The sequence below is a fragment of the Astatotilapia calliptera genome, chromosome 23 (genome assembly GCF_964374335.1).
Source record: "Astatotilapia calliptera chromosome 23, fAstCal68.1, whole genome shotgun sequence".
In the NCBI taxonomy this organism is placed as follows: domain Eukaryota; kingdom Metazoa; phylum Chordata; class Actinopteri; order Cichliformes; family Cichlidae; genus Astatotilapia; species Astatotilapia calliptera.
The window spans coordinates 34018902-34046651 of record NC_137443.1 but is presented as its reverse complement, the minus strand read 5'-3'; the positions used below and the strand labels follow the sequence as shown (position 1 = coordinate 34046651).

The 27750-nt window shown below is 41.0% G+C and overlaps 1 protein-coding gene across 2 annotated transcripts in view; it reads left to right on the top strand.

Moving 5' to 3' along the window:
- The first annotated feature begins 5702 nt into the window (after window positions 1–5702).
- The window catches only part of LOC113015974 (rho GTPase-activating protein 20-like), a 30624-nt gene continuing 8576 nt past the window's right edge, over window positions 5703–27750 (top strand). Inside the window, exons 1-11 of one of the 2 annotated variants that reach the window (XM_026158377.2) lie at window positions 5703–6190; window positions 10038–10123; window positions 18572–18745; window positions 19117–19266; window positions 21153–21194; window positions 21284–21368; window positions 21521–21598; window positions 22021–22087; window positions 22370–22543; window positions 22634–22803; window positions 24300–24464. In XM_026158377.2, coding sequence (XP_026014162.2) covers window positions 6119–6190; window positions 10038–10123; window positions 18572–18745; window positions 19117–19266; window positions 21153–21194; window positions 21284–21368; window positions 21521–21598; window positions 22021–22087; window positions 22370–22543; window positions 22634–22803; window positions 24300–24464 — 1263 coding nt within the window. In that variant the 5' untranslated portion in view covers window positions 5703–6118. The remainder of the gene's footprint in view (window positions 6191–10037; window positions 10124–18571; window positions 18746–19116; window positions 19267–21152; window positions 21195–21283; window positions 21369–21520; window positions 21599–22020; window positions 22088–22369; window positions 22544–22633; window positions 22804–24299; window positions 24465–27750) is intronic. The other variant, XM_026158378.2, reaches the window with a different exon arrangement.

Here is a 27750-nt window from a genome sequence, read left to right as displayed (position 1 = left end):
GGTGGTTTATGGTCTATTGTGGATTTAAAAATAGGTTTATAATATTTGCAAGTCATTGCATTCTGATTTTATTCACATTTTACACAGTGTCCCAACTTTTTCAAAATGATGTTTGTAGTGGATCAACATGAAAGTTCAAACGTGGTAAAAAAAAAAAAAAAAGTTCTTTAAATAAAACAAAAATGAAAGATGTCCAGACGAGGGATCATTGATTATTGGGTATCATATATGTAATGATTTTGAATATGGAGCTGGCAGGTAGGAGGAAAAGAGTTTGGTGTGTCAGAGGATCCCAGGGACAGGAAATATCTTTAGCTGTCACACAAGCACGAGTCCTGGCATGTAATAGTAGCTTGTTTGTTAGTTCAACATGTATTACACAATGCCTATTTAGAACGTATTAGTTATCACATTTGACAAATGGTTCCTAAAATGATACAGTTTATTACTGATCGTCATTTTTCAGTTTACCAAAAGGCTTTTTCCCCAGTCTTGCTCAGGTCTGGCAGACTTGCAGTAAAATGTGAGTACATCTTTGACACAGTCAGAGCTGGTTGATGCTTTGAGGGTGGAAAAAGTGTGTTTGTAGCAGAAAGGTTGGGAACCGCCAAGGAGGGGCATGTTGCTTTTCTTTGTCATGCCCAAGGCTGTTCATTATCAACATGAAGGAAGGTAATCATTGAAGTGATCCAGTTTTAACGGGGCTGATCGTGGCCAATTTGGGGAATGAATACTCCTAGTCTCTGTTCGTCTTCTTCTGTGGCCTAGTTCTTCTTTAGCCCAGTTTGTGGCCCACTTCTGGTTCTAGAAGTACAACCAATTTTTGGGCTAATAGTAATTTTTCCTTTTGACTACGTGCTGCGTTGAATTAACTTAACTCCCTGCTCTGTTTCCAACAAGCACTCTGAGATTAAATCAACTTTAGCCACAATAACCTTTATTATGGTCTTATACACTGCATTATGAATGCAAGAGTACATATTTATGTGAAATTCAATTGAAGGCAAATCATAATCTTTAAGCCCTGAATATACTACATTACAACCTTGTGGCCTAGATTACAGTCGGTACTATTCGTGACTGTTTCACTGTTACACGCAGGAATCTAATAATGTCTTCAGCCGAATGTGAGTGTCACACTCGCACTGTTCTGATAACTCATGTCTGTTGGATTTAAATAACATCTGTTAATGTGGCAAAAGTTCATTTTGTTTGAAACTGGAGTTACTTTCAAATACTTTGTGATACACTGCTTTCCAAAGCCTTAACAATTACTGTGAAACATGCAGCACGAATGTTCTGAAGCGGCCCCCGTTGTTCTTGCATGCAAATTTCTTAACATACTTAAATGACCCTGAAGCAATGGTTCCTGACCTGCAGGAAACGGTCCAAAAACAATACGGAGAGGTCGCCAAAGGATTAAAAGGATAAAGAGGGAAAGAAAAACACCTGTTGAGCAGAATTAAGTGTATTGTTTCGTACTCTTATCCAAGTTTGCTTTTGTTTCTTGTGAAATTCTACTTGTCGTTGTATTTTCCACTCAGTACCAAGCCCAACACGTATCAACAATCTGATGAACACTTCTTTCAGTTTAAGTGGGATTTAAAATAAATGAAAATGAAGTGTTGTATGCTATATTTCCTACTATGAAAGACTCGATAACAGGAACATAAATAGACTAATCTGGGGTTTTAAAATAAATTTCTACCTGCTGGCCTGTCAACGCTCTCACAGGAAAATTGAATTTCATGTTTTTCTACTTAAATTGTAATATGACATTACTTAAATTCTCATTTTCCCCCAGTGTGGACAAAATTAAAAAAAATGTAACCATTGACAAATTGTAAAATGTGAAAACAAAGTAGTAGTACTTGGATAGAACGTTTAAACCCATTTGCAAAAAAAACAAAAAAAACCCTATTTTAAATTTAAAAAAACAATAGCGTTATTGACTCAGTGTTAACCTCTAATTTTCAGTTTTGATTGGAAGTTAGGATAAAGATATATTTTTAAGAATGTTATTTTAGCCAGCTTTCTTATGTTTGTTAAAGGAGACATTATAAAATTGCCTCTTATCCAGTTGAGAGCAGCGCTATTACTGTAAGAAATGGAAGCAAATAAGTTAATCTAAAGTCCTAAACCCTTTTTAGTTTACTTTCCCCCCTTAAATCTTCTATCTATAGATGTACATTGATATTCAAAAACAATGAAAACTGTTAAATTATGATTTACTTGTATTTAGATTCATGTGGAAAAAGACTGTAGTCTTGTGAAAAACTTAGTACACCCTTAATTAATTCATCATCAAGTGTGTGCACCTCGAAACATGCAGAGGTTTTGGCAGTTTGTAGGTCTGCAGCATTCAGATGCCTCTTAACACAAAAGCAAGGATGAAAAACATCAGAAATGATGAACTGTTGCTGCCCATTAATCTGGGAAGGTTTATGAGGCCATATCCAAACTTTCCGCAGTAAGATTATTCATAAGTGGAAAACATTTAACACAGTTGGCAATCTTTCCATGAGTGGATTTCCTGGGTGCTGAGTTTGGTCAGAACAGGCACAAAGTGAAAAAAGAAAAAAAAAAACTTCATGGGCTTCATTTGGCATGTTAAAGTTCAATTTTCACAATACAACCAGGAAAAGACTGAACACTTATGGCTTGTTTGGAAGGGTTCCTAGGAGAAAGCCTCTTCTTTCTAAAAAGAACATGACAGCAAAGTCTGAACAAACTTTAACAATTCTACAACAATGTCTTTTTGACCGACTGCACTAAAGTGGAGATGTTTGGTAATGATGCACAGCACCATGTTTGGTGAAGACCATACACAGCATATCAGCAAAAATGGCTCATACCAATCAAGCAAGGCGGGGTGAGGATTTGGGGTTGTTTTGCAGCCACAGGTCTTGGGCACCTTGTGGTCATTGAGTCAATCATGAACTCTGTAAACCAGAGTATTTTAGAGTCAAATATGAAATTGGGTCATGAAATAGAAGAAATCTATAACACAATGGCTGAAAAATAAAAGAATCGAGGTGTTAAAATGATGCAAAGTTCTGACCTCAACCCTATCCGGTTGTTCAGTGATGATGCAACGAATCCTACTTCCAGGCCTAAAGTAGTCTGTGTTTAATATGGCTTTTGTGTTGTTAACATGTTCAATGTTATGTATTTTCTTATATTTGATCTGAAAAAGCTCCTAAAACAGACAGTGATCACTGTTGACCTCCCTCGGCTTTTATTACCGCTAATCATTTATTTAAGCTCAGTTTTTAAAACCTTAGAATGTAACTACAGCCCAGCCCATGCAGCAGTATATGAATGACTAACCTCGTATTGTGGATGGATTATCTCAGTTGTTCTCCTGGCTGAAGTTTGGTCCTTTTACAGCATCCTGCCATGCGATTACATTTGTTCCTGACCACCAAGAACACTCACGGTAACTTTTATTGAGTGGAAAAAAAGTTAGCTTGTTTATATTATGCTAACATAGCTGACTGTTTTCTTACCCCTGACTGTCTTCACTACTAGAGCAGTGCGATATGGCCAAAAATATTTATCACGATATGTATTTGAAAATTTGCGATAACGATATAACTGACGATATAATTGATGCCAGACAAAATACAACTCCACAACATTACTAGCACAAAAAGACAACCTTCCATTTATTTTCACTTAAACAAGAAGCTGGTTTTTATGTACATTAAAGCTTTATAAAAATGTAACAGTGCAAATGCAAATTCCTTGCTGAAAGTTTAACCAAAAGGCATTTCCAGTAGAAATGGGCTGACATATCCTGAGCATAACCATGTATAATATCCACTGAAGTTAAAAAGAGGTGCTTTGCAACATTAAACTGCAGTGTGCAGTACCTATTTTTCGGACCATAAGGTGCACGGGATTATAAGGCACATTAAGCGAAACAAAGCAGTCAGATAAATCAAACTTTATTAAACTCATTCTTCTTGCTTCCTCCACTTCTGTACCATTGATTCGTTAATGTTGTATTCTATCACAGCTGCTCTATTCCCATGTTGTTGCAGTATATTAATGACTAACCTTGTATTGTGGATGGATTATCTCAGTTGTTCTCCTGACTGAAGTTTGGTCCGTTTACAGCATCCTGCCATGCGATTGCATTTGTCTCTAACTATCAGGAACCTTAACGTTAACTTTTATAAGTGGAAAAGTGTTAGTGTTCGTCCTCCAGCTTCACTGTTTATGTTATGCTAACATAGCTGTGTCGCTAGCGATCACGTAGCACATCATTATATACCAGCTAGCCCAACTTCAGTAACCCTACAAACGTCACTGCTGTTTAGTTTTCTGTCTTCATTTATGCTGGAAGTGATAGCAGAGCTGTATGTTTTAATTTGTTTCCAAAACCCCGCAGTCAGGACATGCTATATTGTATTTAGATAGAAGCTAGCGAGCTAACTCCCTGCTAACTTCTAACTCCGTTAAATGTTATAAATTCCGTTTTCATGGATGCCTGGATGTTAAACTCAATTGTTACACCTGGTAGAGCAGAACGCTGATCATTTTATTAAAGATGAAAGACTTTAGACAGTTTTTCAACTCTCAGTAATGCCATACTTTGTTTGATATATGGACCTGCAGCGGAGTTTAGGTCCAGACACGGTTAGTGACGTCAGACTGAACAATCGGATTGAAATCCTGCAGCAAGACCTTAAGAGAATTATGTATAAACAGATGTCCACAAACCTCAGTGAACTGAAGCAATGTTGTACACAACAGTGGACCAAAATTAGCTAACTAGATATAGTCATGTGACCTTTACGCTCTGGCTTTTAACACATTATGACCCAAGCATTTTGGATTTATCTGAATTAGTTAGTATTGTTTTAATTCTTCTATTTTATTGTTTCTATTGTTATTATTGTATTACACTGTAGTTTTTAATTTTATTGTTATTGTTAAGCACTTTGTGCAGCATCGGCTGTTGGAAATGTGCTATATAAATAAATCTGACCTTGACCTTGACCTTGACCTTTGATGTGACCTGATAATGAAGTGAGAGACTGATAAAGTCATACTGAAAATTATTATTTTAAGTCATTAAAGGGTTCTGTGAAAACTTTCTTTTCCATATGACTGACAAAAAGTGGGATAATTCATACCAACATACCTAGTCAACATAGAAAAGCTCCCAAATGTGCCTGAGTAGCCTCCTGTTTTCATGTTTTTATATCAGTTTAGTTCTCGGGACATTGCAACAAAAGAAACTTATCTCATATTCATAACATGAGGTGATGACTGATAACCAATGTTTTTAACAGCTAGCATTATAAAAATGGCATCTCAAGATTGGGATATGCGTAAAAGTTTAACATTTTGGCCTTACAAAGGTGTCACTGACTGGGTTTTGGATGTTTTTGAAAAGATGCACGTTAGGTCTTCAGACTGTTACACTCTGATTTAACTTCAGATTAGATAATGAGGTAATTGTGTCACTTGATTTAACAAGAGACCAATCTAACACATAAACTCATTTACAGAGATCTCATTCAGCACACAGTAACGAGCTGACAGTAAAAATAACGGGACTTTTTTCTAATGTTGTTTGCTTGAGTAATGAAACTTCATTGGCCCACTTGCTGAATCCCTGTAGAATTCTCGATAAAAGCTGATCCCCTAAGCAAACAGCTTATCATACCTTTAGCATTGTTTGTTTTCGGGTAAATCTGATTGTTCGCTGAGTGAATGAAACAGTTTGGTTAAAAATAGGTGGACCTATTTTTTGCAGCGTTATGGCGCCGCCTCCGTTCTATGCGTAAAGACGCCTTAAGAAGTGGCAAAGCAACTGATAATCTAGACAGGAGACGCATGAGCACGGCTATTCGTTGATGGCAAAGAGATAGACGAAACCTGAGCTAGTTTTCCTCCCGACCTTTTTTCCTTCTTTATTTCTTTTTTTAATATTAAATTTCCTTCGTGTAGTTTTTCCTTCACGCGATCTAATCGCAAACAAGTTTTTAGCTTGTGGTGAAATGGTTCGTATCTCCGGGAGTCGGAGTTTATTAATGGGATTTCTTTCACTCCTGCATCACCCGAGGACAGCTGGACAGTGAGCCGGAGGGCGTCTGGAGGCTGGATGGACAACATGTCTCCACAGCAGCATCAGGACAGCCTCAGTCGAGGCGGCGCGCAGCAGGAACACAAACGGGTACGTTTGCGCGTAAGAGTCTCTGTTTTCACTCACCTTAGCAGACAGTTCTGCTCTTTTGAAAGTAAAGACAGACTTCCTTCTAATTCATTTCTGTCTAATTACATCGCGTGAAAAGGGACAGCCTACTCACTTTATGAATTGTGTCGGTTGGGAGGTTAGATCAGTGTGACAGGTGTTCAAACAGCCGAAGCAGCTTTTGGGAAATTTTGTCAGTGATAGTTTTGCAGTTCTACAGGAGGTCAACTTATAAGATTAAAAAATAAATCAAGGTTGTAAACTAATGAGTGTCTTCAAGCTCCAGTAAAACACTGATCTAAACAAAGTGTGTCATCAGACTGTTTTAATAACCTACTGATTATTAACGTTGGTAGCCTGTGATGTCATTATTACATCATCTCAAGATATTCTGCCCCTTTTCTGATTTTAATTTTCTTTTTAACTCATGGGTCATAAGAAGAGTAAAATAACTTTTTAAGTTATTTTAATCAATTTATTTTACTTATTAAGAAATAAAAACTTCTTAATGCAGACATTAATACATGAACTTATAGAATGAATAGATTTATAGACGTAAATTTTAGTCATGGCCTTGTCGACAAAATAAACACTTAAAATGTCATAAATTCCTGTATTTGTTTAGATAATTGTGGCATTTAAACGGTACGTGTGAGTTAAAGAGGTGTTCAAATGTGGTGTGTCTTGTATACACTTCACATTTACTCTTTCTGCAGGCTAACTACTTCATACATGTGTTCAAATGCTAATCAGATTTAAAGGGTTTTATTGTTATCGATTATCATCCCCAGGCTGTTTAGTCAAAGCATGCGTTTCAGTTTTACTGGTATTAACTATTCTCTGTGTACCGAAACCATTTCTATGATAAATGCAGTGTCTTCTGTATTGGAAACAGTAGCTGTCAGTCCACAGCTAATCTATTCTGATCATCAGGTAGTCATTCAAGTTTATTTTGGAGTAAAAAGCATCAAATGTTTGTTTGTTTCAGTTTGTAAAGATAGAAACTGTGAAGAATTGTAGCTTTATGTGGTGCAGACAGAATTTGACTCTGTTTGTTATGCCAGTGTCGCAAATCAATTGTTTTTGTGTTTGTTTGTATTTCATGATGGTCTAAAACTATCCCGCTGACAATTAGACTCAGAAGTGTCACTACTTTGTGACTCTTTGTGGTGGTAATTATCCGATAAATGAGTGGAGGTTTACTTGCAGAAAATAAGACAAAAGGCAGATGGCGAGAGAATTCATATCACAGATTAACACGTTTTTAAAAGTTAATAATGATGATATTATACACACACCAAATATAGTGTTCTGCTTTTTTCAGAGCTATTTCCTTAGGCACACTGTCCTGTACAGGCTGCCATGGGCGATACATCAAACATCACTTCATTTATTTAAAGCTTTTTTAATCCTTTACTGAAGTGAGGAGGAGACAGAAAAGTGGAAATAATTAAACTGTTACCCATCAAATATCAGACTGTTGTGTTCAATGGACCACGCAGTATTACTGCCACCACTAAAAATAACCTATCAATTAATTAGATCAGTAATAAAAATAGCTTTTAATTATTATAGGTATACATATTGTTCCATTCATTGAAAGTATTTTTTCCCAGTGATTCTTCTCTGCAGTTACTGTAAAAAGTTGTGGTACAAAGTCTTCCTTCACTGCACAGCCAGCGCTCTGTCCTTGGTTTAGTGATAACTGTTACACATCAGCTGTGCTTGATGAATGTGCTGAGTCAAAAATGCAAAAATGCAGAAACACGGTGTCAGTGTAAGGAAAACGGTTTGTGTAAATACTATAAACTCTGGTGGAAAGGGCAGAAAGCTGCATGAGCAATTGTCCTGTTACATTAGTGAGTTCATCATCACTACAGTTATTTTTTAAACTATTTTTAGGTTGTGTTTATGTTAGACAAATTGGGGGTTTTTATAGTCGCTGTTTCCCACAGTAAACCCACTTTTTCACGGAAGCTAACATTGGTGTATTTTTAGGACTGAAAGGTAACATTGTAATATTGTAACTGGAGTACAAGGAATGTTTCAGCAGCCTGTGACCTAGCTAAATCAATGTTATTACATTGTGAAAAATGTGTGGACGTGCATGGTGGATGTAGGATGAAGACGGACTGAGGTTTTCCCACATTTAGAATTCTAAGGTTAGTGTTTGGACAGAGTGACATCACGAATTAACACGAAATGATACAGGCTTTCGTGGTCCCCAGAGGATGAATCCTGTCAAGCTTTGCAAGGGATTGCTACAACCCTGCCAGGAAAGGTCACATGACCAAGCTGGCACTATAGCTAGTAAGCTAATCTGCTTGATTGTCAGGGAAACAAACCATTATAAATTAACTGCTAAACTAATAATTACACTTTCTTCAAACATCCAGAAACACATTAATGCATCACAACAGAAGAACTTGCCACTGCTACTGATAGATGTCTTCTTATTTGAAATAAGCCAATGGCTCAAAAAGCCAATATCATTGATATTAGGCTAATTTAGCGGCGTTATCCCCAAAAGTTATTGCAGTTAACACAGTTGCACCATTCTTTAAAAATTTTCACAGTCACCAAAATGCAACCTGACTGCACTTTTAGCTAAATATGCTGCTCACATTTGTTCCTGAGACACATTTATATGTGAAACTGTTTATATGAAACATGATAAATACCACTAATGACAAGCTAATTATGGTCAGTGGAACCACTGTAACCTCTTTTAGCCTGCTGACATTAGCAGTAGACTTATGAAATCACAGAATGATGGAGCTGCTAGCACGATTAAGAGCTTGTTATCTTTAAAATGTGTTTTCACACTTTTCACATATCTATGACTTACATGTAATAACTACACAAAACAAAAGACTACCTTAACCCACTTAACCTGTCCAAAAACCACTGATCAATGTATTAGCTGATTGTGTTAGTCAGTGTGGTATTCTGACATCCAGTGAAAGAACTGTAGTTATGTAATGTTTGTTTGCAGCCCTGTTTCATGCTGACAAATCCTTCTACAATTAGATTCAATGAAACTTTAATTATCCTTATGTGGGAAACCTGGGTAATCAGATCCTGTAAAGAAAAACAGGATATCAACATGGTCCCAAGCAAGTGAAAGTAGGAAGGTAGCATGAAAAATGTTGTTTTTACACACACTGGATTTTTACTAACATGTGAGAAAGGTCAGAACTGTCATGGCAAAAACAAACAGAGGCTGCTGTGAAATGCTCTGGCATTCCTTTGTGTTTTAAGCTCAGTTCTGCTGTCCCTGTCCTTTTGGAGGCCATAGTCAGCCCTGATGCTGTGATGAATGTGTTGAACATTAGGACACTTGCATAACAAATGAGGAGAGTGTAAACATCACATAAGCATCGAGTCCAACTCTCAGTAAGCACTCACTAAGCAGTGTGGTCAGATATTGTGTGAGTTGCAGTACTAAACCAAAACTTTAAATGACATTATTTAGGTAGATTATCGAGGCTGACAAGCATGTCTCTTTTTTGTGGCAGACAACTTCGCAATTGTTCTTACGATACTTTTTCCACCATTGCTATTTTTTTTTTACCATTCTCATTTCTTGTGAGGTGTTATTCTCTTACCAGCCAATCAGAAACAACAAAGCTCCATATACCATACACAGTCGTAATTTTTAATTGCAAAATAGTTTCTTTGATGGATGCCATGTGGTATGAATGTCACAGTAAAAATGTGAAAAAATATTGCGTATCGAGCTTTGTAGCTTTGCATTAATAATGCAATTTTAATATTAGAAATGTTTCCCTCCCCCTTCATCAGCCATCTTTCTCTTTTGCTTTTTTAGCGCACAAAGTCTCAGAGTTACCGGCGTCAGTCCGCCCCATCTCTGGTCATCACCAAGGCTCTGACCAGGTCCAAGACTCTCTCCAGGTACTGTAAAAGACATGGTCAGGCTGACTCTGGTATCTATGTTTCATTTACTTTTCACTGTAAAGCTAGTTACTGGAGCCACCATATGATCTTAATATGCGGCACCTGTATGTCACAGTGTTTGTGATTTAAAGCAACAACCATCTGCATTGATAGTTAACAGCTTTAATTGTAAATTAAATATAAGTCTAAAATTATACTAATACAATTTAATTGTTAGCCTTGTTTTTTAAACCTTTGTAGACACCTTTTGACAAAGAACAGTAAAGACACTGGTCATCGGAAACACTTGAGGTTGAAAGTCTTTGAGCAGAGATAGATTTAGTGTCTCCAAAGTAGGGTGAATGAGTCACATACAACCCTCTCAGAAACCCTCTTGCAGCCCAGGCCACTGATGAAACCCTGAAGCCACACTCTCACACACGTGCACACACACACGCCCTAAGTGAGGTGTTGGATCTGTTAGGATAGATAATCCTCCTGTTGCCATACTTATCAGAGGATCAGGTAGCTATTAATAGCCTCTGTCTTTGAACATATGCACTGGGAAAGTGAAGAAGAAAACCTTGTTAAAACCTAATAGTAGCTGGTTCACACCTTCTTAGCATGTTTCCAAGCTTCACTGTGATTTTGTCCAACAAATTCACCACTTGTGGATGGTTTACATACACTTATCAAAGGCATAAATGTCATGGTAATTTTGGGCTTTTAATGTTTTCTTTGAACTGTTCTTTGTCCAAAATTATTTAGTTTTTTCTCTAATCCACAAATACACTGCACAAAAAAATAAAAGAACACATCAGAGTTCTGTGGGGGGAAAAATCACGCTGGACATGTGGACTGAGTAATGTGTTAGGAACGAAAGGATGGCAGATCGTTTGATGGCAATTCAAAGAAAACTCTGATAATCAAAATGAAAAAAGAAGTGGCAGGCTGTCACTGCTCATTGCAGCAACTTAAAATGATACTCAGTAGTTTGTGTGTCTCATGTGCTTGTGTGCACGCCTGACATCTGAGTTAATGAGACGACAGATGTTCCTGGGGGATCTCCTCCCAGATCGGGACCAGGACATCACTGAACTCCTGGACAGCCTGAGGTGCAATCTAGCAGCTCCAGGTGGACCAAAACATCATGTCCCAGAGTTGTTCTATTGGATTTAGCCCAAGCACGGCGACCAGTCAATGGTATGAATTCCTTCATCCTGCAGGAACTCCCTGCATACTCTTATTATATGAGGCCAGGCATTGTCATACACTAGGAGGAACCCAGCATCACTGGCCCAAAGATTTCATTCTAATACCTAATGGTAGTGAGGGTGTCGTTACCCAGCCTGCAGAGGTCCATGCATCCTTCCATGGATACACCTCTCCAGACCATCACTGACCACCACCAAACTGGTCATGCTGAACAATGTTACAGGCAGCATATCATTCTCCAAAGCTTCTCCAGGACCTTTCACATCTGTCACATGTGATTTGAGTGAAACTGATTAATGGGTCTAACTGTGCAACCTCTGTAGGGTCCAGGTATTACCTCATGGTAGCAGTAGCGACACTGAATCTAGCTAAATGCAGAACTGGTTAAAAAAAAACAGTCACATAAGATGAGGAGGAGAAAAAAGGTCAGTGGTCTCCAGCCGTAAAACCATTCCTGTTTTTGGGGTTGTGTCATTGCTCCCCCTCTGGTCCCCCTGTGGTTCATTTATTAACACCGAAACACCTGAAACTGATTAACAACCCCTCTGCTATTTAACTGACCAGAAGTTTATCCCAAAGTTTAATTGACTTGATGTTATACTCTGATTAAGAAAATATTCACTTTTTACCATTCTGCCAAGAAAATTGAAATTAATTTTAATTGGTTGGTTTCCTGGCCACCTGGAGACTCTGTTGTCCTGCTGGGAGACTTCAATGCTCACGTGGGTAACGACAGCGAGACCTGGAGGGGCGTGATTGGGAGGAACGGCCTCCCTGATCTGAACCCGAGCGGTGCTTTGTTATTGGACTTCTGTGCTAATCACAGTTTGGCCATAACGAACACCCTGTTCGAACATAAGAGTGTCCATAAGTGCACGTGGCACCAGGACGCTCTAGGCCGTAGGTCGATGATCGATTTTGTAATCGTATCAGCAGACCTGCGACCATATGTTCTGGACACTCGGATAAAGAGAGGGGCTGAGCTGTCAACTGATCACCACCTGGTGGTGAGTTGGATCAGGTGGCGGGGGAGGACGCTGGACAGACCTGGTGCACCTAAACGCGTAGTGAGGGTGTGCTGGGAACGTCTAGCAGAGGCCCCAGTCCGCGAGATCTTCAACGCACACCTCCGGCAGAGCTTCAACAGCATTCCAAGGGAGACTGGGGACATTGAGTCCGAATGGACCATGTTCAGCGTCTCCATTGCCGAAGCTGCTGCATTGAGCTGCGGCCGCAAGGTGGTTGGTGCCTGCCGTGGTGGTAATCCCCGAACCAAATGGTGGACACCAGAGGTGAAGGGAGCCACCAGGCTGAAGAAGGAGTCCTATCAGGCTTGGTTAGCCTGTGGGACTCCAGAGGCAGCCGACAGGTATTGACAGGCCAAGCGGAATGCGGCTCGGGCAGTGGCTGAAGCAAAAACTCGGGTGTGGGAGGAGTTCGGAGAGGCCATGGAAAAAGACTTTCGGACTGCCTCGAAGAGATTCTGGCAAACCGTCAGACGTCTCAGGAGGGGAAAGCGGTGCTCTACCTGCACTGTGTATAGTGCTGGCGGAGCACTGCTGACGTCGACTGAGAAAATTGTCAGGCGGTGGAAGGAATAATTCGAGGACCTCCTTAATCCCACTGACACATCTTCCGAGGAGGAAGCAGAGTCTGGGGATGAGGGGAATGACCCGCCAATTTCCGGGGGCGAGGTCACTGAGGCAGTTAAACAACTCCTTGGTGGCAGAGCCCCTGGTGTTGATGAGGTCCGCCCCGAGTTCCTGAAGGCTCTGGACGTTGTAGGGCTGTCCTGGTTGACACGCCTCTGCAATGTTGCGTGGAGATCAGGGGCAGTACCTGTGGACTGGCAGACCGGGGTGGTGGTCCCCATCTTTAAGAAGGGGGACCGGAGGATGTGTTCCAACTACAGGGGGATTACACTCCTCAGCCTCCCTGGGAAAGTCTATGCCAGGGTGCTGGAAAGGAGAGTTCGTCCGTTAGTCAAACCTCGGATACAGGATGAACAATGCGGTTTTCGTCCTGGTCGCGGAACACTGGACCAGCTCTTTATCCTCTCCAGGATACTTGAGGGTGCATGGGAGTTTGCCCAACCAGTCTACATGTGTTTTGTGGACTTGGAGAAGGCATTCGACCGTGTCCCTCGGGGTGTCCTGTGGGAGGTGTTGCGGGAATATGGGGTGTCTGGCCCATTGCTACGGGCCATTCGATCCCTATATAACCGTTGCAAGAGCTTGGTTCGCATTGCCGGCAATAAGTCGGACTCGTTCCCGGTGGGTGATGGGCTCCGCCAGGGCTGCTCTTTGTCTCCGGTTCTGTTCATAATTTTTATGGACAGGATTTCTAGGCGCAGCCAAGTGGCGGAGGGCTTTCGCTTTGGTGGCCTCAGAATCTCATCTCTGATTTTTGCAGATGATGTGGTTCTGTTGGCTTCATCGGGTGAGGGCCTCCAGCTCGCACTGGAACGGTTCGCAGCCGAGTGTGAAGCAGCGGGAATGAGGATCAGCACCTCCAAATCTGAGGCCATGGTTCTCAGCCGGAAAAGGGTGGAGTGCCCACTCCGGGTCGGGGATGAGTTCCTGCCCCAAGTGGAGGAGTTCAAGTATCTCGGGGTCTTGTTCTCGAGTGATGGGAGAAGGGAGCCGGAGATCGACAGACGGATTGGGGCTGCAGCTGCAGTAATGCGGACGCTTCACCGGTCCGTCGTGGTGAAGAGGGAGCTGAGTGTAAAAGCGAAGCTCTCAATTTACCGGTCGATCTACGTCCCTACCCTCACCTATGGCCACGAGCTGTGGGTAGTGACCGAAAGAACGAGATCACGGATACAAGCGGCAGAAATGAGCTTCCTCCGAAGGGTGGCTGGCCTCTCCCTTAGAGATAGGGTGAGAAGTTTGGCCATCCCCCGGATAAGCTGGAGGAGGTGGCTGGGGAGAGGGAGGTCTGGGCCTCTTTGCTTAGGCTGCTGCCCCCGCGACCCGGCCCCGGATAAAGCGGATGAAGATGGATGGATGGTTTCCTGGCATGGACCCAGCATTTAAGCATACTTATACATCAACAGGGTTGGGATCAGGGATTTGATAAGGCCAATTGAAATGTATGATTGCTTTATCTATTCCAAAACCAGTTTCTTTGTGTATTCAGGATGCCTTATTGTAAAACCCAGTTGTCTCCAAGTTTCAACTGTTTAGCTTCTTGGTTTGAAGTGAAGTTGAAGAAATTTTAGGTGGACTCATCCTTTTACACTATTTGATTTACTTTGTGCAATGTACCAGTACCATTTGCCGAAAAACAGCCCCAGAGCATGATGCCACTACCAACATGCTTGGCAGCTGGCACAACGCTCTTATGTTTGAAAGCATTACGTCTGTTCATCTGACCATAAAACCTTTCATCAGAGACATTTTTCTTGCCCTAATTGGAAGCTGAAATTTTACTCAAGCTTGGAGGTGTCAACTTTGGACCAGGGGCTCCTGTCTTTGTAGGCACCCTTTCAGTCCATGGTGTTATAGAAGTCGCTTCACTGTGGACAAGGACACTGGTGTTCCAGCAGTTTCCAGTTCATGGCAGGCTTAAGCCTTGAAGTTCATGGGTTGTTGCTGAACATCTTAACCAGTGGTCCCCAACTCCAGGCCTCGAGGGCTGGTGTCCTGCAGTTTTTAGATGTGTCCTTGATCCATCACAGCTGATTTAAATGGCTAAATGACCTCTCCAGTTCTCCAGAGGCCTGGTAATGGACTAATCATTTGATTCAGGTGTGTAGACCCAGGGTGAGATCTAAAACCTGCAGGACACCGGCCCTCGAGGCCTGGAGTTGGGGACCCCTGATCTTAACCAATCTTAACCAATTTCCTCCCTTCTTCTCTCTGAGGATGACAGTTTGGGACTTGTCCCAGACTTTTGCAAAGTTTTGACAAATCATTAAATAGGTTTGCTGTGCAATCAGTGCACTCTACCGTTTAAAGAAATGATTAAAAGGCCAAAATTGTCATGACATTCATGCCCTTGGTGAGTGTATGCAAACTATAAAGCAACTGTAGCTCTACATTTTGGCACATACATTTATAGGGACTGGCACTTGTATAGCACATTTCCAGTGACCACTCAAAGCACCTTTAGACAAACCACATTTAAACATTTATTCATACAGTTTTTTATACACTTTATCCATCTCACATCAATATCCAATTTAGATTCATCAGCTACAGAGTAGGTGGGTCAATTCAGATATCAACGTATGAGCTCATATTGTATGTTGTGTGATAATAAATAAAGATAAAAAGAGAAGATGACGGGGTTATTTATTTGATTTTCAACAAAGAATTTTATAAAACTAGTCAGCAAGTTACAATGAAGACACCACCTGACTGCACTCTGTCAGAGTAGCTGTGATACTACTATGCTAAATGTGCTGCAGATAGTGCTGAACGTGTAAATCATGTACACAGTAGGTGTGGAGCTGCTCTGCTGGTGATGACACCATTTCTAAGTTACTCATAGGGTTGCTTGGCATGAAATAAAGACTGGAAAAAGGGTAAAGCGTTTGCCTGGTCCTGTCCAAAGGTAACCAAATAGGCTCAAAGCAGTCCTGAAACCCACTAATTAACACATTATTTTTTGCTTGTTTGGTCCTTACAAAAACTCAAGAATTTAAGGTTTATCAGGACTTAAGGTACAGGACTGATTTTTGGCGGGGTGCCTTTACTACGTAGACTCTTGTTCCCATTGGAACAATAGGATTAATTAGTGGACTTCTGAGATGCTGGCACAGGTTTATGAAGAGAGATAGCAGCACCACTCGGCCTTTTTCCCAAATTGTTTGAATAACAATTTGCGGTAGGAAAGTTAGAGAAAATAAAATCCTTCTTGTCTTCTTGAGCTTTAACGTGCATTTGTGGTGTAACAACAAACCCAGTTACAGTGGGGTTCAGAACTTCAAGTGTAGATTAAATGATTTGCACATAATTGTATTCAGTGTGGGTATATAAAACCTTTCCAAGGTCTGAAAAAATTTATTTAGTTTTAAGAAGCGAATGGAAGTGCATACTAGAAACACTGTACATGTGCAGTGAGCCACACAGTTGTAAAGCAGTTTAATGGGCTCTTTAAATCTGGTATCCACTTCCTTTATACAGCAGCATCTTAAGTACATGACTGTTTATGACTTGTCTCATCATGTAATTCTGTTTTTACTCAAATACATTTTAGGAATATTAAATACTTTTCAAGTGCGTTACAAGTGTGGTTGTTAACAGGAATCCCATTTTCACTAATTAGGGTTCATGTTCCTAACTTATATTACCTACGTACTTTTGTCTCCATCCTATTTCTTTTTTTAGTTAATATTAACTGAGTAATGCTTCATATAAAATGTGAAACAATTAACAGTATAAGTGAGATGCCTGAGAATTAATTAGTAGTTAATACGAATTGGAATTTATATTGTAAAAATAGCAGAAGAAAAAGGGCTAGACCAGTGAGGGAAAAACAAAAATGTCATCAATAAAACTTTTAAAAGTTCTTCTCTGGCTTCCAGAGTACTTCACTCGCACCCTACTCACCAGTGACTCCCGTGAACTTTACATAAGGGAGAGTGCTTTGATGTACTTGCAGGCTATCTTGTGTTGGGTGATTAAGGATGCCAGAAAGAGCCAGAGATCTGAAGTGAATAATCTAATAACAGAGACACTAACCTCTCGGCCTAAGAGGCAGAGGCTGACTCTTTTTTATTACCTACAGGGACGTCCAAAGATGCTTTGAGATAAACTAATGTTGTAAACCTCCAAATATCTTCTTACAAGACAGAAAAGTTTCGACCAATGAGTTAGCTGCTGCTTAGCATTATAAGTGAGTCACGCTGCTTCAAAAACAAGTTACTCTATTAAATAAGAAGTGGTAGCACAGGTCATATCAAAGTAATTATTGTAGTAGAACATTCCTGAGGCATGAAGCATTCAGGTGAAGGCTGTTTGCTCTTTTGTCTCAGGTACAATATTTATATTCAATTCAATTTTATTTATACAGCGCCAAATTACAACAGCAGTCGCCTCAAGGCCAAACCCAACAGTCATATGACCTCCTCTAGCGACTCCAGCAACAGTGGGAAGGAAAAACTCCTTTTTAACAGGAAGAAACCTCCAGCAGAGCCAGGCTCAGGGAGGTGCGGCCATCTGCTGCAACCGGTTGGGGTGAGATAATGAGGACAGGATAAGAGAACCGCTGTGGAAGAGAGCCAGAGGTTAATAACAAGTACAATTCATGGTTCCTACTCCCCTTTCCCATCAGATGACATACAGTTTATCTTAAAAATTAACATTTAATTTCAAAAGGGAAAAAAAGCAAACATTAATTACTTTTGGATTCTGTATGGGGTCGCAGTGATAGACTGTATATAAAAGAAGGATGTAGCGTCCTACAGTGTGACACTATTGTGAGAGTGCCTCGAAAGATTAACAGGTGACTTAGATCATCATGTAAATTAATGCTGTGTTTTTCATCTGATAGTATAACTCACTGATATGCTGAGATCATTTCAACTTTCAAAAATGTTATAAACCAACATATGAACTCTGAATGTTATCGTTTAAAAGTATTACAGTACAGTGCTACATAAGTTTGTTAGCATTTTGTGAAAGTGCTTAAATATGCTCTGTTTGTAAAGATCTTTAGTCATATTAAATTACTAAATGTGAGAAGAAATGAGTGGAGAGAATTTCACTGTTGTAACTGGTGTTCTTTACTTTTCTTTGAAATTCCACCCTTGATAAATGGATTGATACTTATACAATGCTTTTCTACTTCAGCTAAGCACTTCTGTTTTGCCTATAGAACCTTCACGCACCCTCACACTGTGATGCATTCAAGGCAGCTTGAGGTTTAGTGTCTTCCCCAAGTAAAACTTTCAGAGTAAAGTGATTTGGGGAGGGCCTGCCATGTAACTGAGCAGCTTCTCCTTGAAGGACATCACTTGCTTGTCATCTTTGATGTACTGCTGATGGTCTTCGACCTTGGTGCAATTACCCAAACTGCACGCTTTTGAACCACAGCAGACAATTAACACATAATGCTGGAATAGCAGCAGAGCAGGAAGAAGCTGCTGTTCTTCTAGTTTAAACAGAGCCAAAGCTTTTAATGTGAAGGGCTGCTGGAAAAACCACCAAACTCATAGAGAACCCCACTGATTAAGTGAAAGAGATGTATCATAAGTTGTCGCAGTGTATTGAGGTTAATCTGTTCCATTTATTCATGTTCCAGAGAAAGCTTCCTGGTTCCCATGTGTCCAGAGACGTGTCCGCTGATCCAGTCCTTCCTGACTAGTTCTGATAGGTCGTTTCTTCTCCAAGGACATGCTCAGTTAAAGACGGGGATGCAGACTCAGGACAGACACCTCTTCCTCTTTACTGACATTCTGGTGGTTGCCAAAGCTAAGTAAGCACAAGTGTGTGTGCTTGCGTGCGTGTTTGTGTGTGAGCATGTATTCATATCTTTGTGGGGACCAGAAATTAGAAGTTCACTATACTTGTGGATCAACAGCCCAAAATCCTGGTCCCCACAAGTTTGAAGGCATTTTTGAGACTCAAAGTGTTAGGCTTAGGCTAAGGGGCTAGGGAAAGCATTATGTTAATTAGATGTCCCACAAGATATGAATACCCGACGTGTGTGTGTGTGTGTATTCTTTTCTTTCTGTGAAGCAGATTAGGAACATTTTGGCTGTTCTTCCTGTCCTTCACACGGTAATTAGGTTAATGCCTGGGTGTAAGGTTTAAGTGTAAGGTGTGTGTGTGTGTGTGTGTTCCTAGGTCAGCCAACCACTTCAAGCAGAAAGCCCAGGTGCGTGTGTGTGAGATGTGGACGGCAGGCTGCATGGACGAGGTGTGTGAGGGTAGCACAAACCCAGAGAGGAGCTTTGTAATGGGGTGGCCCACCTGCAACTGTGTCGCTACCTTTAGGTATCACACACAAAGATGCACAGCAGTACTACACACATGCTGCACTCATACGGACACAAATATTCACACACACACATACACGGTGGTGAATTGTACTTATTTTAACACATTTTCTTTTATACCAAGGTGTTTAGAAGTCCTTAACATGGGCTCATTGTGATGTGGTTGACCCAGAAACGACATTTGTACAAACTTTGTTCACGCTGACGCTGCCTCACGTCAACAGCTGTGAAGGTGTTTATGTTTCCACAGAAAATATGCTGCTGATGCTGTAAACTTGACCTTAAATGCCAAAGGAACAGAAAACAGACAGGATGAGGCAAAAGAGCTCAGTGACATCCTACCGTGCAACCATTAACACATCAGGCCTTGTTCTTATCCATTATTTTCAAAAGGAAGTTCTGATTCCTGCTTTTATGATGAGGAGTAAAAGTATTTCATCGTGAACTGAGGTTCACGATATATACATATATATATATATATATATATATATATATATATATATATATATATATATATATATATATATATATATATATATATATATATATATATATATATATATATATATATATATAAGTGTCAATTTAAACATTTGAATAGTGGAAGAAGAGACTTTTTTGCCTTTAGCATTCTGTTTGTTTCGAGCTTCCACGTGTCTTGGAAGAGAGAGACATGCTGATCTTTGCCACAGTTGCCAGGTGATGTTATCTATATGTCCAGGGAGCTGATGAAGTTTGAGCAGCAGAGTAAGAATATAGGCCAAGAGGCGCTGATTGAGCTACAAAGCAGGATTTGATGCACCCTGAATCATGTCAGCTTGGTTAGGACAGAAACAAAGGGCAAGTAAATTTTCTGTTAGATATGTGACACTTTTTCTTTGTTCTTCTGTTTGTTAGCAGGGTTAGTCAAAATGTCTTGGACTTATTTGAATCTGTAGAATTTGGGGTGTGGGGTTTAAATGAGTATGTTTTGGAGTGTTGCTTTGCTCCAGGAAATCTTGGAAGAACCCATTAGCAAAGAGAAAAAGGGTAACGCCTTTATGTTTTGCATCAAATCTTCACTAAAGAAAAAGAAAATTGGGAGACATCAACTTGATGTTGTCAAGAGAAGTAACACCACATTGCCTGAAGTCATTGCAGGAATCCTACTCTGAAGGAAGACTAAGGCTGTTTTTTATGCTCACCGCTGACCCCTTGTCACCTGGAGCTGTGCGACAAATTTGACGTCACAACTGCTGGGACATGCCGCAGTTTAGGTCTTATTTCTGCACTCTGCAATGTCTTGGCTTTCAGTTTGGATTTCCTCTTTTCCTATATCGGCGGTTATGTGTTGGTATTGTCTGTGTGGTGACACCTATCGTTCAGGTGAATACTGCAGCAGCTACCTGAGCCTTAACAGCAGGCTTAGAAGTGGTTGCTGAGAACGTTAGCAACAGACTGTGAAGCAGCGGGTGTACTGTGGCTGTAAAAGTTTTATAGTCATGGATTAAGCAGTAACACCGTCTGCAGTAGTTTGCATATTTTGCGTGTGGCATGAGCACCAGCAAGACCCACAGAACAGACACATAGATCAGTGGGTTGCAAAGTGGTTTGCAGATCTGCGGCAACTGTGTGCAGACCAAAGCAACTAAATATCACACCCTACCTGCGTGAAGTGGATGTGCGAAAGGGCTGGGACTGAGATCAGCTGATCTGGTAGGCTGAGATTCTAGCTAAGCTTGACTTTGTGACCTGCAACCTGAAATTCTGCAGAATGCTGCAAGTTGCTGTACTTAAAAAAAGCAAAACAGTTAGTATTATGACCCACTCACTGACGCACATGAACGCACACACACAGTCTGCAGTGATACATGATGCTCTTTTGATGTTTGTGCTTCCCTTCAGCTCAGCAGAACAGAAGGAGAAATGGCTCGCCCTCCTTAAGAGGTACACTTCCTTCATGTGTCAACAAAGTATCGTATTTACTGTGTGTGTTAGAGAAAGAGTTATTCTTACAGGCACTATTTCCTTTCCAGTCGTATAAAAGAAGAAAAAGAGATAGAAGAACCAAAAACCATACCTGTGAGGGTGTACGGGAAAGGAATCAATACATTTGCTCTTGTAAGTTTTAAACTGTAGGGCCTACAGCTGATTTATTTGTGTATACTAGTACAACTGTAGGGTGTTGTTACAACTCGCAGTGCAGTGCGATGCTCTGTTCATCCTCCTCATCAGTATCTCCTGTGTTTCTGTGCTGCTTTTCCTGTAATTAGGCCAAAACGATCCCAGTCAGCAACTCAGATTCAACCAATGAGGTGATCCGCCTGGCCCTGCAGCAGTTTGGCATCATCGTAAGTAATAATCCAAAAACACTTTATTCATAAAGTCAATCCAACGTTTAGCCATGTGCTTGTTTGTAGTTGAGTATGAGCGGTGTTCTTTTACCTTAATACACAGCACCGCACCTCTGATTATTATTAAGTTGTCATGTTTCAATTCAAATGTCCAGTGTTTGGCTCTTTACCTATTTTATAATACTCACTTTGGCCATCTGATGAAAGAAACAGTGCCCGACCTTGCAAAAAGCCAGTGAAGCTCAGTACTGTGTTTTCTTACTTACCCCACGGTTGTGTGAACACAAACAGCATGTGAAAAGTCAAAAAGAATACGAATCTCTGCTCTGCCTGCTGTGGTTTTCTCTCAGGACTCCTTTGTGTATTTTGTTTTCCTGACTCCTTGACTCTTCATCTTTCTTTTTCTTTTCTATTTTTAGGGAAATATCAAAGACTTCCAGCTGTGGGTCCTCTCCAAAAGGGACAACGCCCCTTATCCTCTAATTGGTAGGTGAGCTTGGGGCACACTAGTTGAACAGACTGTCAGTTGTTTTTCTGTATTTAGTTTGTTTCCTGAACCAGCTGTGTGATTCTCTTCCTTTTGATCTTCATGTGCATGACACAGGGGTGAGATGGTTTTTTTTAGGCACACTAGTACCTTTCATCCCTGGAGACGAGTGTGATGTAGCTCCAGAGAGAGTGTGTGCTCACTCATAATGTGATCTTGTTTTATAGCAACAACACTGAGCCTTCAGGGAGCACTATTGTCTCTTCTTCTCTCTCTCTTAGGTCATGAGTTTCCCTTCAGCATCCACATGAGTCATGTGAGATACTCTCAGGGAGGAGGCAGGGATGCTGCTGCTCCACCTGCAGACAGACTGAAGGCAGAGCAGCTGCAGGTGTACAAGCAGTTTCAGTTCATCCTCAAGCCTCGACCTGTTGAGCCGCCACAACAGCACACAGGTAAAATCATCCATTCTGTGTCAAAGAAATTCAAAATAAAAATTAGAGCATTACAATTTCATGCTTTCTGGGCTGCTGTCATCTCTTCAGATTTCTCTGGGAAGCCATTCAAAAGGAGGCGCTCGCTCATCGCCTGGGCCTTCTGGCGAGGCTCTTCCTCGAACCTGAATGAGCTGTCCCTCAGCACTGCACGAGGCTGTTTGTTCGGCCAGCCACTCAGCTCCGTTTGTGCAGGGGACACTCTGCCAAAGCCAGTCATGGTGAGCGTGTGCACTGAGTGACAGAAAGCACACATTTCATTTGGTTCATGGACGTTTTTATTGACATCTTACAGATCAGCATGAATGTAAATATTAACCTGAAATTTTAACCTGTTGATACAATCTTTGTCACTTATTTTTGGGCAGTTTTCCCATTTTTCTTTGCAGAACCTCTCAAGCTCCATCAGGTTGGATGGGTAGTGTCAGTACACAGCTATTTTCAGAGCTCTCCAGAGTTGTTCAGTTGGATTCAAGTCTGAGCTCTGGGCGCTCAAGGACATTCACAGAGTGGTGCCAAAGCCACTCCTTTGTTATGGCTGTGTGCTTAGGTTGTTGTCCTGTTGCAAGATGAAGCTTTTCCCCAGTCTAAGGTCCAGAGTGCTCTGGTTTTCTGAAGCAGGTTATCATCAAGAATGTCTCTGTGCATTGCTGCATTCATCTTTCCCTCGACCCTGCTGCTATAAACATATTCCCACAGCATGTTACTGAAACCACCGTGCTTCACTTTAGGGATGGTATTGACCTGGTGATGGGCAGTGCCTGGTTTCTTCCAGACATGACACTTGGCATTCAGGTTAAAGAGTTCATCAGACCAGAAAACTTTGTTTCTCATAGTTTGAGTGTCTCTCAGGTGCCTTTTGGCAAACTCCAGGCCAGCTATCACGTGCTTCCATCTCGCTAATCTACACTGATGGATGCAAAGGTGGTTGTTCTCCTGGATGGGTCTCCTCTCTCCACAGAGCTGGAGCTTTGTCATAGTTACCATCGAGTTCGTGGTCACCTGTCTGACTAAGGCTTTTCTACCCTTATCTCTCAGAGTGGCCAGATTTAAGAAGAGTCTTCCTGGTTCCAAACTTCTTCCATTTATGGATCATGGAGGCCTCTGTGCTTATTGGGAACTCCCCCAGATCTCGGAGGTCTAAAGACAATTCTTTGGACTTGGTTTGTGCAATAAAAGAGCTTATTTTTAAGCATTGGCTGCATATTTTCACTGGCTTTGAGTTTGGGCCTTTTTCCTCATCTTGGCAAAGTAGGTATACAGCTCAATAACTCAATAACCTCAAATTTAAAAACTTTTTTAAAAAGTGTCCTAAAAAATTATGGTTTTGCTCAGATAAACAGTTTGATTCTCACATCCTGTGAGTTTATTTGCTTTGTGTCAAAGAAATGAGCTTCACTAGCTCATCAACTCGTATTGAACTCCTTTTATGAAATTCTGCACGTTCCTTCAGAGTGAATAGAAATGAACACCAGCATATTGCTAGCTGGGGCAAACAATGGACTTATACCCTACACTCAGTACAGAACCATGGCCTGACTTGTTTGTCCCACAACAACCAGGCTGGCTGGATTATGCACTTGAATTCGGAAGGGAGAAATAACAGCTGACAGCAATCTGCAATTTACTGACATCTAGTGGTGAGATTTTACACACTGTACCTTTAAAAAAATAAACAAGGATGCCCTCTCTAATTTTTATCTCTTCTCTCTCACAGGACATGTTGACATTTCTGTACCACGAGGGTTCGTGGACACGTGGGATTTTCCGTCGGCCAGCAGGCGCCCGAGCTGTCAGGGAGCTGCGGGATGCTCTGGATGCTGGAGAATCTCAGCTTCCTCTGACGCGAGACCACATCTTCATCATAGCTGGAGTCTTTAAGGTGGGAGATTGGTTTACAGCACCATGGTGTGCTCTTTGTGTACGTGAATCTCTGACGCTTACTGACCCACATCTGTTAAGACGGCATTAATCAGCTTCTTCTGCATCTTTGTAGTGTACGCAGCTGCAGGACAGCCTGTTCATAGCAGAGGAGCATAGTACGCTTGTTAATATAATCTAGACTATAATCTTGTTTAATCTGGAGGGATAACAGAGCCTCTGTGCATGAGTGCTTAAACTCGACAACGTCTTCACACAGCGCATTCAGTGTTAATTCGAAATAATTCTGTGTTATTCAGTGTTAATTGTTACTTCCAATTAACACTGAATAATTTCTTGTAATAATTTCTCTACTTTATGTAAGAGGACTTTTTTACTCCGACTTAAACAGACCAACCAGAACCTACTGGATTCAGGAACAAAAGTTCTTCATACATGCACTCCCATCAATTAATCTGAATGTCTTTTTCACTGTTGTGCTGTTGCACAATTTCAGACTTGGGAATATGTATCTGTTGCAACAACAACATAGCACAGGACTGAATACATTGTCACATGAGCCAACGGGCACACTCAAGATTACAATGTGGATTTGTTTCCTAAGGCGCTCAACTCACTAAAGGATGATTAATTTGCAGAATGCCCTAAACCACCTATAGGTTCTTATCTACATCTATACAATCGGTGCTCCTGTAGCCTGCGTCATCTCCACAGCACCTACAAGCTAACAGGCTAGCTTACACAGCTTGACAACAAAGCAGTCGATAGTGATTTCAATTAAAGTACATTTAGCACAAAAGAAAAACTCTCAACTACAGCTACATTTCTATTACCCCATCACATCTTCACATCTCAACTGATAGAGACAAGTTTAATTTGAATGTGCAGTTAGATTCATCAACAGGGACACATGGGCTGTATATTCAGGGTCTGCAGCCTTAAAGTACGCAGCCTCAACGGTCCTCAAGGGCCGCGTACTCAAAGACGGAAGTGTGAGGCTTGTGAAATGGGACGGTCTAGCCTCCGTCGCGCTGCCCAGGTTGCCTAGCAACCATGATAGCTGGAAACGTGTGGTTGACAGAAATGAAGGAGAACATATTTTGTTCATTTGTTTGTTTGTTTCTACAAGAGCTTTGTGTGATTTAATAAGTATCTGAGGCTGAGACCACAGGACTGTAAAACATGATTGTTGGGCTTCATATCTGTACTGAACAATCATATAAGATTAGCTAGTAAATAACAAATAGTTAATGTTGTTCATGAGACTAAAGTCAGTGTAAATATGATATGGCCAATATGATAGTTATTATATTAATCATTATTAGTTATTGCAGCAGTGAGTTTGAACTCTCAAATCAAATCACTTCTATTGTCACATCACATGTGGAGGTACACTGGTACAGCACATGTGAGTGAAATTCATGTGAGTGAACTCTGTGTCAAATACTGAGCTTCAGTAAAGATTCAAGTTGCAGCTATTCATAAGTCCTAACACCTTAAATCTTCACTCAAAGACACTCAAGTATCTTTGACAGTGTATATATAGATGTATTATACATAAGAGACAAATGTTGTTCCTTCAGTATGTATCAGGGGTGCAAAGCCTCACAGATGATGTGCAGCAGTGGGTCCCTCAGTCTGTCCTCACTCTGGACACTTGCAGTTGTCACACATGGAAATCAAATGTGTGATAAGCTGCAGGATTCAAACACAAGTGTGACTTATAAATACATGTTCATACTTTTATTCCACAATCAGAGAGAAAGAAAAAGAGAGAGAGTGCAGGACAGACAGACAGGTGACAGTCTCAGGTGTATACACTGCTACAAACAGGAGGATTTAGTGTTTGTGTTATTACGAGTGCTAAACAAGAAGAGTTCCCAGATGGTACAGTGGACACATGTGTGACTCCTCTGATTAAAGCATCTTTCTTTCAGCTTAACGAGTGAACCGTCAGCTCGTTCAAACACACATTTAAGTCCGTTTGGCTCGACACCACCGAACAGAGGCAGCAATATAACATAGCTAACATTAACAGTGCAGTGAATCGTACTTGTGCCGTGATATTCAGGACTGCAAACCGAGCAGCATCACTGACTTTCAGCTTGTTGTGTTTGTGGATATATCACTGACTTTAATTATCCACAAAATCATCACATTCTCTGTAAGATTAAGGTCAGCTATTGTATTATTATATTTTAAAGGCTTTAAAAGCAAGTAAAAGCTGAACGTACAAACATCGCTAATGGCAAATAAGTTTGCCGACATGTGGCCAACAGTAATGTTTTAATGTTCTTCATTATTAAACATTTGCACATAAATAAGTGACATAATATTCAGTACTTGGGGCGACCGTGGCTCAGGGGGTTGGGAATCGCATCTGTAACCGGAAGGTCGTCGGTTCGATCCCTGGGCTCTCTGTCCAGGTCGTTGTGTCCTTGGGCAAGACACTTTACCCTACTTGCCTACTGGTGTTGGCCAGAGGGGCCGATGGCGCGATATGGCAGCCTCGCTTCTGTCAGTCTGCCCCAGGGCAGCTGTGGCTACAACCATAGCTTGCCTCCACCAGTGTGTGAATGTGAGAGTGAATGAATAGTGGCATTGTAAAGCGCTTTGGGTGCCTTGAAAAGCGCTATATAAATCCAATCCATTATTATTATTATTAGTAGTACTTACTTTTCACAGTTTACTCTTCGGCCGCTCCACAAAATTATCCACACCGACTGCCGCGCTATGAATTGTGGAATATGTTGGGCCACGAAGTCTACACTGCCACAGCCTTAAAATTCAGGGAAATGAAGGACGCATTTGAGGGCCGCATTTCGAGCAGCCTTTGAACTGGGACAGCCTTCGGCGCGCCACTGTGACGTAATCGGCCTTAAAATGAGGCCTTTAAGGCTGCAGACCCTGAATTGGGATACAGCCATGGAAAAGTTGCAGGACACCAACCCTCGAGGGTTTAGGGTGATACAGGTAGATATGTATCCACAAGATCAGAATAAAATGTCATTATGTTTTTTTGCATCAGGGTGTATTGCAATTTTCTTAAATTGCCCTTTTTTTATTGATTTTTTTTTTTTTTAAAGGGTTTTGAAACTGTTTGCTGTGAGTTTGTTGTGTGGTAAGCTCCTTCTAAGTATATTCAGAGTGCATGGTTTTGGCCCTTGGAGATCCAAGTTTGACACTTCAGATCACTCCTCTTTTTGATCTAAAATGACCCAATTATTCGGTTGAGAAACAGGTTGTCGTGGATTGGATGTATGATCTGTATGAACTCTTCAGAACTG